At 35.4% G+C, this 12,506-nt stretch overlaps 1 protein-coding gene across 3 annotated transcripts in view; it reads left to right on the top strand.

The window, feature by feature from the left end:
- THOC2 (THO complex 2) overlaps positions 1 to 12,506 on the top strand; it is a 50,578-nt gene that overhangs the window by 18,538 nt on the left and 19,534 nt on the right. For all 3 annotated transcript variants that reach the window (XM_048318500.1, XM_048318498.1, XM_048318499.1), the window contains exons 11-21: positions 1,791 to 1,963; positions 2,109 to 2,304; positions 4,765 to 4,806; positions 5,829 to 5,959; positions 6,046 to 6,147; positions 7,365 to 7,449; positions 8,460 to 8,553; positions 8,996 to 9,076; positions 9,345 to 9,441; positions 11,199 to 11,316; positions 11,816 to 11,995. In XM_048318500.1, the coding sequence (XP_048174457.1) occupies positions 1,791 to 1,963; positions 2,109 to 2,304; positions 4,765 to 4,806; positions 5,829 to 5,959; positions 6,046 to 6,147; positions 7,365 to 7,449; positions 8,460 to 8,553; positions 8,996 to 9,076; positions 9,345 to 9,441; positions 11,199 to 11,316; positions 11,816 to 11,995 (1,299 nt within the window). The remainder of the gene's footprint in view (positions 1 to 1,790; positions 1,964 to 2,108; positions 2,305 to 4,764; positions 4,807 to 5,828; positions 5,960 to 6,045; positions 6,148 to 7,364; positions 7,450 to 8,459; positions 8,554 to 8,995; positions 9,077 to 9,344; positions 9,442 to 11,198; positions 11,317 to 11,815; positions 11,996 to 12,506) is intronic.

The raw sequence follows: 12,506 nt of genomic DNA, 5'->3' as shown, positions 1-12,506 counted from the left end.
GTTCTGATAGAAAAATAAACTCTTGATGGGACTTGGGGAGTGTATGCATTTCAAATAATGTCAGAGGAACTTAAGACAGTTTTTATGGCTAAGATTTAGAATTAAGAACTTGGGAATTTTAAGCTCTAGCAGAAACTGCAGCATTTTTCTGAAGGATTAAAATGACAAAGTCTGAGCCTGTGTGATGGGAAGATTATGAACTGTACTTAACAAAAACCAATTTCTGTGCCTGCACACACTGTTGTGCAATAAGTGCTGTTTCTTGAAAAGCTGGTTTCTATGTTAAAAGTGGTTTTGTATGTGCTTAGCTGTGCACTTCGTAGCAGTTAGGGGAGTAACTGCATGTGAAAGCTGTTGACAGTCTAGGTACATTGTATCCAGCATGTCATGTTAATGTACTACTTTTGATACAGTATCATGGAATAAATGCCTGCATAAGGAAAACAGTGTTTAACAATTACTGACCTGACTTTTCTTCTAAATCCTCAAAGTGCTTATTTTGTGTGGTTAAAATTCATTATTATCTCAGGACTCCAATATGAATAATTTAGTCTTGACAAATGTGCTACCTACTTTTTCCCTTTAAGATGCATTTGCCATAACTGTGTGATAGGAGATCTGGACAGGTCAGAGTATGGGCAGCAAGAATGGGTCTGACAGCAGTTCCAGACTGACCCCTCTGTGCCAGGCGTGTCTTGGCTTTTGGAGAGCTCATGTCAGAACTTGATTACCCAAAAGTCAAACAGTGTGTGAGCTCCATAAGTTCAGCATGAATAGAGACCTTATAATTTTGTTTTGCTCTGAAGCTTTTCTCTGCATGTTACCATGTGCTGTGCTATTTTCTATTTTCAAAACTATCAGAAAAATACTTGCCAGTGTTAAAGTTTTAAAAGGAAAAAAAAACCCACTAAAAAAGCCACGCAAACTGTAGAACCACAGGAGCGTCTGTTTTGTAATTAATGATTGTTCTTGTCAGTCAGCCTTCTCTGCTTGTGTGGTTTAAATAAAATTATATTTTCCTTTAAAATAATAAACACATTTTGTCCTAGATTTATAGTCTTCCTTCCTTGGGTGTCATCTTAGCCTTGTACTTACAGCTAGTGTTCCTTACTGTTAGTCACTTAAGAATAGACTTTTACCTTGGAGGCCAGGGAAAACCAATTTATAACAATAAAATATATCAGTACTGTGCCCCTGAAAAAGTGCTTCAGGGCATGATCTTAATTTTAGAGTCCAATTTCCTCTTAAGCTGTATTGCGAAGGGAAACTTTGTGTAGACTTGCACTGAAGTCTAGAGTCTCCTAGAATAGATGCTAATGTGAAACATGGTACAGGCAGACTAAGATAGAGAAAGGGTTTGAATGTGGCTTAGCTTTTATTTTATTCTAATCTGCTTTTGCAAGAGAAGTTTGTGCTTTTAGACCCAGAAAAACACACAGCGTATACGATTCTTAAGTGCTTGCATTCTTCTTAAAATGTCCTGTAAGGAAATAAGCTGCAATAGATTGTGACAGTTTGAAAAGTATGTGATCAGACGTAAATCAGACAACTTAATAAATTTCTGTTCTATTTTTAACTTTTTCTTTGGTCCAGATGTTAAATTCTATGTGGACTGGTTTATAATTTCTTTTGAAGTTTGCTTTTTGTCTGAATGTCTAGCTAAGTTTTATTTTGCATATGTTTTTATTACACAGTTAAAATACAAGGCTTTTTCTCTAGCTGTGGATTGCTGCTTAAGGAGAAGTATTAAGGAGGCTTTATGAACATATTTTTTCTTTATTATCTTGCAGCCTCCTGATAATCAGAAACTTGGCTTATTGGAAGCCTTATTAAAAATTGGTGATTGGCACCATTCACAAAGTATTATGGATCAGATGCCTCCGTTCTACGCTACTTCGCACAAGCCGATTGCGATCGCGCTTTGCCAGCTTGTCCATGTGACAGTTGAGCCTCTGTACCGCAGGTAAAGTAACAGCCACAATTCTGCTGCTACACAGGGGAAAAACAATTTCTTTACAGTGTGAATTCACTAATAAGCTTAATTATAGATACATTTCTAAAATTTGCACTTCTATTTCATGTGAAATGCTGCACATTTTATTTTTCAGAGTTGGTGTACCTAAAGGAGCTAAAGGGTCACCAATTTCCTCTTTGCCAAACAAGAGAGCACCAAAACAAGCAGAGAGCTTTGAGGAATTGAGAAAGGAAGTGTTCAACATGCTTTGTTACCTTGGTCCTCATCTGTCCCATGATCCCATTTTATTTGCAAAAGTAGTACGTCTTGGAAAAGCATTTATGAAAGAGGTTGGTATGAGACAACAGCTGGTCAAAACATGAAAAATACCAATTATTCTGATGTCAAAAAATGTTTGTCTTGCTAATTGTGTGATACTCAAATGCTGAAACAAAATTTTGACTAAGGACAAACTTGGAGATTCTTATTTTAACTTTTGATAAATTTTATCATCTAGAGACATCTTTATGAACAACTTTAGGCACTTTAGGTTTATAACTGGGGATATTTAGTGATATCTAATTTCTCATTATGGTATTCATATTTTAAAATATTGCCTCTGTGTGTATAATTAAAAACCCAGCAGACATATGGTACTGACTGCCTGGGACCTTCTACATTATTACTTCAACAATGTAGGCAATGAAGATTGATAACCTAATACATGTGGAGTGCAAATAATTTCAGCTTTCTGTTCTAGCTGTTAGGTTTCTTGGGAAGCAGGGGATGTTGCATCCTTTTACTCCGTGTTTTTTTTTCTCCCCCCTGTTCTGCCTAGTTAAAATGCTGCTGCTATTGATCTTGTGTCAGTGACAAATCTTTAGATGCTGCTAAGGATGAGTTTGATGTGGAAGCCACTTCAAATTGCCAACTTCAGAAATAAACTAATATCTTGAGATGGGTTACTGTCTTTTGGCCATATCTTTACTGTGTGTCTATTGAAGGATTGGCAGTATGACCTGTTTTAAAAGGCTCCAAATTGAATTTATATTCTGAACTCCCTTAAAATGTGCTCAGTAGTTCAGATTGAGGCTAATGATTTCTTTTGCTACTTTTCTGGCAATTTGCTATTTAACTAGCAGTTTCTGGTTTATTCTCAAGTCAACAATAGGGGGGTTTAATTTTTTTTTTTTTAAACAGCTCAGAGAAACTTTGGAATAAATATTTTTTGAATTACTATTATTATCAATGAATGACCAGTCCACTTCCCCAAAACTTAAAAGTCATGGGTTTTATTACCCAGCATTTTATTTTAACTTAGGACCGAAAATTGGAGAGGTTGATTGATCTAAATGGTACTGGAGGGGAAGTTTTCAGTTTTATAACTTTTTTTTTTTCTTAAAAGCATTTTTATTTCAACTGCAACTAATAAATATTGGAATGCTCATAATTCATATACTGCCTGAGGGGAGGCTTTCATGTACAGCTGTATCTGATGATGCAGAGCTAAGAACATAGGTAATTCTTTGGATTGAAGATATTTTTGTTCAAAAAATTGTCAGGAGAATTTATTCTTGTTAGGTTCCAAGATGCAGTGATAGGGTGAGAGACCTACAGTAACTTTGGGTGTCATGTAGTCTTTATAATAAAATCATGGAAACTTTCCCTACTTCCATATCTCTGTATAATTTCTTGGCAGTTTCTCATCCAGACTGGTAAGATTTCCTGATGATAAATACTCTAACTTTACAGCATGGTCATTTCTTGTTGGTCAGTGAGAAGACTGATATCACTTCAGTGATAGCTATGTTGCACTGACAGTGTAGTTAATTTGGAAGTTATAATTTTAAGGGACTAATGCATTTTATTGCTGTCAGCAGACTATTAGGACTACTTAGTAATTCAAATATTGAAGGTTGGTGAGAAAGCCCTTGTTTCTGTGGATATGTACAGTGGAATGGAGATTACTTGGTTATAGGAATCTCTTGTGCAGGTTTACTGTAAATATACTTTTATATAAGTTTAATGTGTTTCTGGCAAGAATGAGCAACATTTTAGCTATTTGCTCTAGGTTGGAACTGTGAAGAAATTCGTCAGTGACAGAGTGGTTAAGGTAACATAGGGAAAGTTATTTTTAATGCATTGTTGCCATCAGCATGTTCTAGTTGTGAAACTACATTTAACACACAGTAGAAATACTTATAATTGAAGGTAATTTGACTCTAAGTTTACCCATACAGTAGTTTAAAAGTTAGACTACTAACACTGCATTGCAGCTTTCATGCTAAAGTGTACCTTTAAAATAATTGTGCACTTACTGGTGTGATAGCTTAATATGCTTTTCATGGTGAGTGGAGCAAGCAGAGAGAAAAAGAAATTTAATAAGGAAGACTAAAAGCTTAAGAGGGTGTTACTGAGAGAGAAAGATGGGGCAATAATCTATGGCTGTTGGAAACTGCATTGGAAGTCCTGAGATTTTTTTAGGTAGAAGGTGAATGCTTAGGCATTTTTTTTTTCTCTCCAGTAAGAAAATTCAATATTTCGTATGTAGTACCAAGTTCCCTTGTAGCTTTAGTTATTACTTCTTTTTGGACAAAATTGTACAAAGCCCCTCCAAATGTAAGGAATGCATTTCATCCATGCATTTGAATTTCTGTTTAAAAATACTTTAATGCTGACAGATGTGGCAAATTAAACATTTAAGAAATGCTTGGCCCTTCAGGTTTATTCTTTTGCTGAGATAGCCCTGTTCTGAAACTGTAACTGTTACATTAACTGTGCTACAATTAACATGGTTGTCTTTGTTATAGTTTCAGTCTGATGGAAGCAAACAGGAAGATAAAGAGAAAATGGTGAGTTTATTTTGAAGAAGGTGTTTTTATGCAAGATTTTAATTGTGAGCAAATGTGCATTTTACTTCTTATTTGCTTGGAATCAGCTGGATATCCTCCAGCTATTTATTCTATAAATACACTTCATGGTGGGGAAAAGCATAGAGAAAAGACAAATTAGAAGTAGGGGAGGTGTTTATTAGTACAGTGTTTTGGGGTTTTTTTAATTGCTTAATTTATTTACTTTGAAATTTTCTAATTTATTATCAAGATTGTTCAGAATGAAATCCAAGTGTCCAGTTGAATTCTAACACAAAAAACAAGTAGGTTTTTTTTTTTAACTCAACAAGTGAGTTTTCAGTATGAAGTTTCTGCAGTTTTCATTGTTACTTGTTCCTCTTTCTCACTTACCCTGATTTCCTGAATCATTGCAGAGAAAATCTCTTCTGGGTTTTGCATTTTGTTTCGGTTTTCTTTTCATTGCTGCTGTAGTTACTCTAAAATAGCTCAGCGGAAAAGAGAAATGTTTAAGAAAGGGCAAGGATAGCATACTGAAAACATGGAAATTGGTACTGTGTCTTGGGAACATGCATAATGCTTTCAGGTTTTTATCTGACATTTTGAAAATGGAAGTAACAACGAGGAATACCTTAATAATTGAAAGCAATTGCCAAAATCTGTTTTTTCCTGTGTTGCACTTCATGCAAGTCCACAAAATATCAATTTTTTAATGGTATGTTTGATTCGAAAATGAATGCAACCTTCTGAAGATTTCAGCAGCTTTGTTCTAGTATCTTATATAGGCAGGTAAAATATTGGCAGTATATATAGTCCATAAAGTATTTACTAAATGATTATGATGGGAGATAGTTCTAGGTCCTATTTAAATTTTTGCTTTGTTCTGGAGGTCTTAATCTTTTGGTGTACTTGGTTTTTTATCAATCTAATAAAATGTTCCATTCGTGCATCTGCACATTGCCAAGTATAACATTGCTTCTGAGGCACTTCCTGATGGTTACCTTGAGGTTTTGTCTTTATCTCAGGAGACACTGTTCAGCTGTTTGTTGAGTATTACTGATCAAGTCTTGCTTCCATCTCTTTCCTTGATGGACTGCAATGCATGTATGTCTGAGGAATTATGGGGAATGTTCAAAACCTTTCCATACCAGTACCGGTGAGTAGAATGATTTGTTTCCATCCTTTGGAATGGGCTGTTGAATTGTCAGTACTGAACTTCCTTTTCCTGTATAACTTTGCCAGGTACCGTCTCTATGGACAATGGAAGAATGAAACATACAATAGTCACCCACTTCTTGTGAAAGTTAAAGCTCAAACCATAGACCGAGCCAAATACATCATGAAGTAAGTAGTCTATTCCCATAAAAATAATTATGAACTGTATTGCACTGTATTGCATATCACCAGCTGAAGAAAACAAGCTTGACAAATACATTCCCTGTCTAATGACTTAGTAATTTCCCCAGTAGTTCTTGTTCATGAAGTATTTAATGTATTGTGGTTAAAACCCATCGAATAAGGATAAAGACAAATTTGTCAGCAACAAGGGTATCTAATCTCTGAAAAATGTCCCATTAAATGATTTACAACCTTTTGCATGGGTAAGGTGTTCAATAAATTGCTTTGCTTATGGAAATGTCCGAGGGCCACATATTTTCTCTAGGTGTGCAGACTCTCGTCCAAAGAGTCTCAAGAATCTTGTTGTGTTTTCTGTAGGTTTGAATGTATGGCAGTAAGTTGAACAGAATTATTTATTCTCATCCTCAAGTGGGCTCACAGCAATTTCAGATTTACCTCACATTTGATGTCACTGTCAGGGAATTAGGTTCTCCATTTGCCAAAAGCAAATGTGGTGTGGTGTTACAATGTGGATAATCAGAACCTTTCCATATAGGCAAGACAGTAATTGTTTCTGGATAAAAAACTTTGGACTCAGAGCTATGAAAGCCAGGAACAATTGTTTTGATTCCCTTCTGACTTGCTGCATACACCATAAACCTTTCCCCCCCTTCCCCTGTACGATGGATTTCAGTTGTGCAGGTGAACCACAGTGCTGTCAGTTGTTGAAGATTGCTGTGTGTATAATTTACTGTCAACTTCAGGTTTCAGGTTGAGCTCAAATCTCCAGTAGGAAATGGTGTGGAACTGTAATGCAAAGAAAGAAATACTGTTTCTCAATGAACAGAATGTAACAAAAAATGACGGATCTGTGGCTAAATTAAATTTTCAGGAGCAACTAGCAGCATCACATGGTAGTTTGGTGTATGTGGTACAGGTTTCGCTGACAACTTCTGAAAGCAAAGTGTTTGAAGTTGAAGCTAGAATATGGTCCATAGTAACGCAGGGACAACTGGATTGACTGTAGTGTCTGCATCTTGGAGGATTTCTCAGTTTCCAGTTCTCAATGGAGTAGTATTTCTATGCTGAGGTTTCTTGAAAACACGTCTGCTAGTGAGAAGTTAGTTTCTGAGACTAACAAACATGTTCTTCACTGAAACTAACATGTTGTTTTAATATTCTTCTAGCTTGTCTATTGTAATAAAACATGTTCTCTTTTACAGGCGTTTAACTAAGGAAAATGTGAAACCCTCTGGAAGACAAATTGGGAAGCTCAGCCACAGCAATCCTACAATTTTATTTGATTATGTATGTAGTTACATGTATTTGAATGCTATTTCATCCTAACAACAGATAATTGAAGTTCAGGAAGGGACCTGCAGTTCTAATTTAATGATTTTTTTACTTTTGATGCAGATTTTAAAGTATAGTAATTTTTTAGTTGATCACGTAGTGAGATACTAAATATGACTTAATAATACTTAGATATTAAATATGGAAACATTTCTTGATAACCAACTCTAGAAAGAAGAAAATTTAATTTGAGATGGCAGAGGTGGGTCTCAGGTACAGAGATAGCTAATCAGGTTATGCAGAATGTGAATTCAGGTTAAGTTGCTCTGACAGTTGTCTATGAGTGGGCTGGAGATGTATCAGGGTCATTTAGAAGAAAACTTAAAGCTTTGAAGTCTGAAATACACCTACAAAGTTGGGAAGGATTTTTAAGATTACTTGGTGCTACAGAGTGCCTGAGAAGTGTAAAAATGTGTTGATGGGCCTCCATCTTACTCACAAATGTGATCTAAGGGTATTGATTTACCAGTTTTTAGATTGTACTTGAAAAAATTACTGCTGCAATATGCGTGTGTGTCATGTACCAAGGAGTTCATACTAGAACTTGATTAATACAGTTTGCTTGCAGTCTTTCATGACCTAGCATCATGGTTGTGGGTTTTTTTTAAATGGTCTTTTATTTATTACTGTATTTAGGAACAGAAAATCCTGCTGCTAAGGTTTAGGATTCTTAAGAAATATTGGGAGAAAAATGTTTTCCTTATTTTATTTGCTGATAAATGAAAAGAGAAAATGATACGGAATTGTTTTTACACGTTGGAGACATGTTTCATTGGTATCTTTAAGGTGCTAGATAGATTAATGAGATTGCCTATTTGCTTTGACAGTTTTTTAGGACCTTCTGAAAAATTAATTTTAAGCATGTTTTGTGTAGGTTTTGAAGACAAGTATTGTAAAATGCTTTTATTATGTGCAAGATAAGGAATACTGTCCCTGTTCAGCTGAATGTCTGTTGTAACTTGCAGATTTTATCGCAAATACAAAAATATGATAACTTGATAACTCCGGTTGTTGATTCACTGAAATACCTCACTTCCCTGAACTACGATGTCTTGGCATGTATCCTTTAGTGTAAATCACTACATCACTTACTGATAAAGCTGCAGTTGTAGCCAGATTAAATCTGTTACCTGTGAGTAAATATTGTCTCTGTTTTCTATTCTTGCTGCTTTTTGCTGGAAACTTTAGTGACGTTTGCAAATACCTTTGGACTTGTAGTGAGTTATGGGACCCTCTTTATTAATTCTTTCACACATTGAAATTTATTCTTGGTTTTTCCTACTTTCACTCTTGAAGGCATAGTGGTCTTGTAAATAGTATGGTAAAAAAATAGTATGGTAAAAAAGCTATTTCATGGCTTTATTTTTTTTAAACCATAACTGTGTTAGTGCTTGCTATACTTATATATCATATTAATGTATTACAAAAGCCAGAAAAACAAGTCTCTGTAACTTTTGTGCTTGTAAGTTGAGGGAAAATACTCTCTTTAACTCCGCTGAAGATTGTATCATTGAGGCATTGGCAAACCCTGAGAAGGAGAGAATGAAGCATGATGACACTACAATCTCAAGCTGGCTGCAGAGTTAGTATACTTGTTTTATTTATTACAATAATGTTTAAAATATTTCAGCCTCCCTATGATCTATTCAACCATTGATCGTTATGATCAATGTTTCACTTGCACTTACTGACTAGTAGTTTAAACAAAATGGAGAGCTGGCAAGTTTAATCAATAGGAATTTTTTTTTCTTTGTATTCCAGAAATTCGTGTATTGCTAAGATGCCATATGCACTTTGTTAATGTTTATTTAATAATGAGTTGCAGTCACAGCTGTTTCTCTTTACTTTAGGTCTGGCAAGCTTTTGTGGTGCTGTTTTCCGAAAATACCCAATTGAACTTGCAGGCCTCCTGCAGTATGTAGCCAACCAGCTGAAAGCTGGCAAGAGGCAAGTATTGCACAATGGATCCTTATAAACTCAGTTCTTATGAAGTGTTATTTGGGTCTTTGCTGATACACAGGCACTCAGTGTAGTCATTGCTCTAGCAGTGGTAAACTGCATTCATAGTATTGGGAAGGTTAAATAGCAGAAAAAATTATTTACTCTTTAGTACATTACTTTTCATCTAGTTAACGGCTGTGACATTCTTGAAGCACTGATTTTTCATCTCTAACTCACTTTAGTAGTTTTCTTAACAGCTAACCAGACGGGGGAAAAAAACCTACCAGTGTGTAATTTCTTCATAGAACTTATTATACATTATTTAAAAAATAAGTATCCATGATACAAAGCAGTGTGAACAACTAAAACAAACTACAGTTTGTTTTTCCTTTCTCATAATGTCTTCTTTGCAGGGATGGCTCTTAACACTTTAATATTATTTAAATACTTTATCCAGTTTATTTAGTGGTAGTTGAATTGCTTCTTCATGTGTCAATGTCAGTCATAACTCAAAACAAGGTTTCCAATTTGAGTTTTCCTTTTGTCTTTCCATTGTCATCACTCAGTATTATTGTTTCATTTACTTAATTTTATCACATAGGTGAGTATCAACTTTTTTTCTATTAGAAATCCCCATACGGTTATTGAAAGGCAGCTTACCAGTGGTGATAACACAGCATGTTATTTTAGGGTAGTTATATTGAGAAATGTAGTTTTTTCCCCTTCACTGCAATGTAGACATTCAGTCTCATATGCTCCTCTGTCCCTACTTTGTTTTGTTCTGATGATGGCAATCACATTGAGCTACAGAGGAAGGGTAAGTAATGTTTATTGTCTTTCCCCAAAATCACAACTGTAAGTATTTTGGGTAAAACAAGTCAGTTTAGTACTTGGGATCATAAGAATAAAATGGATTTACTGGTATGACCAGTTTCATAGGACTGCATGCAATGTTCAGGTATTTGAATTGGAGTTTATGCTGGTATTGCACAGCTCCTAGACAGAAAACATATTTATGGTTGGAACAGCAAACAAAGATATAAGTCATATAAATTATTTAAAGATGAAACTTGGTTTTGGAAGCCATAGGTCAATGCTTTTTCTAAGTAGGTCACAAAATTGCAGAAGTTACTGGAAAACATTGCTGCTTTGTGTGATTGGGATACAGTTTACTGTACTTCTATTGAGGAAAAGTCATTGTCCTTACGGAATTCAGAGCAGGAAGTAAAACCTAGTCTCTGGGCAGGATGATTATTGGAGTATTTTATATATTCCGTGTTTCAAGTAAAAATAAGGTATTTTCCATGTTTCCAAGAAACCTCTCCAGACTAACTTTGCCAGAACATTTCTAAGGCTGTGTACTATTCTAGATACTTTTAACAAAATATGAAATGTTCCATAATCATAAAATTACTGTATAGATAGAGTTTGAAACATGGAAAACAAAAAAAGGGAGCAATAAACTTTATGATTAATTTGCTGATACTTAAAAGTTAATAGCACCACATTCACTACCATCTTCAAAAACAAGGAAGTTGTTCTGAAATCCAACTGTTGAATGACAGTGTTGCTTTTAAGTACTAGCTTTTTACTTGCAATAAAGAAATCCTTGTGCTTGGCATACCAGTTTCTTCTTGAAAAAAGAATAAAAATGTTGTTTATATGCATTGTAGTGCTGCTTTGTAATATATATTGAATGTCAGAGCTTCCGGTTCTTAAACAAATTGTCTTGTTTTTACTCCACTTTTCTGTTTTCTTTGCAGCTTTGATTTGCTTATTTTAAAAGAGGTAGTGCAGAAAATGGCGGGGATAGAAATTACTGAAGAAATGACCATGGAACAATTGGAAGCCATGACTGGTGGAGAACAACTGAAAGCTGAGGTGCGTTTATGTTAAATTTAATAACTGTTGCTTTTTAATGGTGCTTCTAAAGACTCTGGTTCAAGAACTATGGCAGCATAGCTGAGAAAGGTGTGTGCTTTATCAGAGTTGCCCCCCCTTTTGAGCTTACAGGCCTTGAGACAGGCAGCCAAGGCAGTGTAGATGTGAACCTTAATTGCTGTGCTCCACAGCATCGCACATTCAGGAGAGAGAGTTACATGACAGATCTGTGCGTTCCAGCAGTCACTGAACTTGGATGTGGTGCAGTCCTGCTGGCTCAGCCCTGCTGGGGGGAGTAGCAAAAACTAATTAATAGCATGCAAGACTAGTTAGTTTCTGATTCTTCTATACATACATTGCAGTACAGGATCCAGAGAGTTGTACTGATGGACAGGAAACTATTGCTGTTAATTCATCAGTATTTCTGCAGTCAGCACACATAGATTCCATTTGTGATGCACTGTGTTCCAACTTGGGTAACTTCTTCTGTACTGTGCAGGGTGGATACTTTGGCCAAATCAGGAATACAAAAAAGTCATCTCAGAGATTGAAAGATGCGTTATTGGACCATGATCTTGCCCTCCCACTGTGCCTGCTTATGGCTCAACAGAGAAATGGGGTCATCTTTCAGGAAGGAGGGGAAAAACATCTGAAGCTGGTGGGAAAGCTGTATGATCAGGCAAGTAAAAACACCTGTATTTATGAGATCCCCTCCTTGTTAACTTCTAGTGTATCATCATAGTATCTAAGAATTCAGCACATAAATAGCAAAATGTGTAAAATTATATGTGAGAATCCAGTACAACAAATACATAAGACTTTTTAAACTAATTGCAGGGTTGCTCTATTAAAGTACATGGGTGTATTAAAAGTGTATTATATTGACGAGTGATTTCTGAGTAAAAGAGCAAAGCATCCTTTGTCATAAAAAGTTAAATTCTTACTTAAGTGTCCATCATGTTTTCTAATCTTTGGTAGTGAAACTTCCTTTTTTTTTTTTTTTAAAGAATTCTTTTGCTGCCTTAGGCGATAGGAACCAGTTGCATTCCATTCTGGTAGAATAGAATACTGTTGAGTTCTGCTGGCTTTTCTCAGTGGGGTTTTTTATTTTATTGTTCTTCCCCCATGAGAAAATTTTGCTTTATTATTTGGTGTTTCTCATTCTTAATGAGAAACAAAAAGAAAAAAAA

Source organism: Corvus hawaiiensis, chromosome 14, assembly GCF_020740725.1.
Source record: "Corvus hawaiiensis isolate bCorHaw1 chromosome 14, bCorHaw1.pri.cur, whole genome shotgun sequence".
NCBI classification, from domain to species: domain Eukaryota; kingdom Metazoa; phylum Chordata; class Aves; order Passeriformes; family Corvidae; genus Corvus; species Corvus hawaiiensis.
Note: the sequence above shows the minus strand (reverse complement) of the source record. Positions and strands in the feature narration are given on the sequence as shown.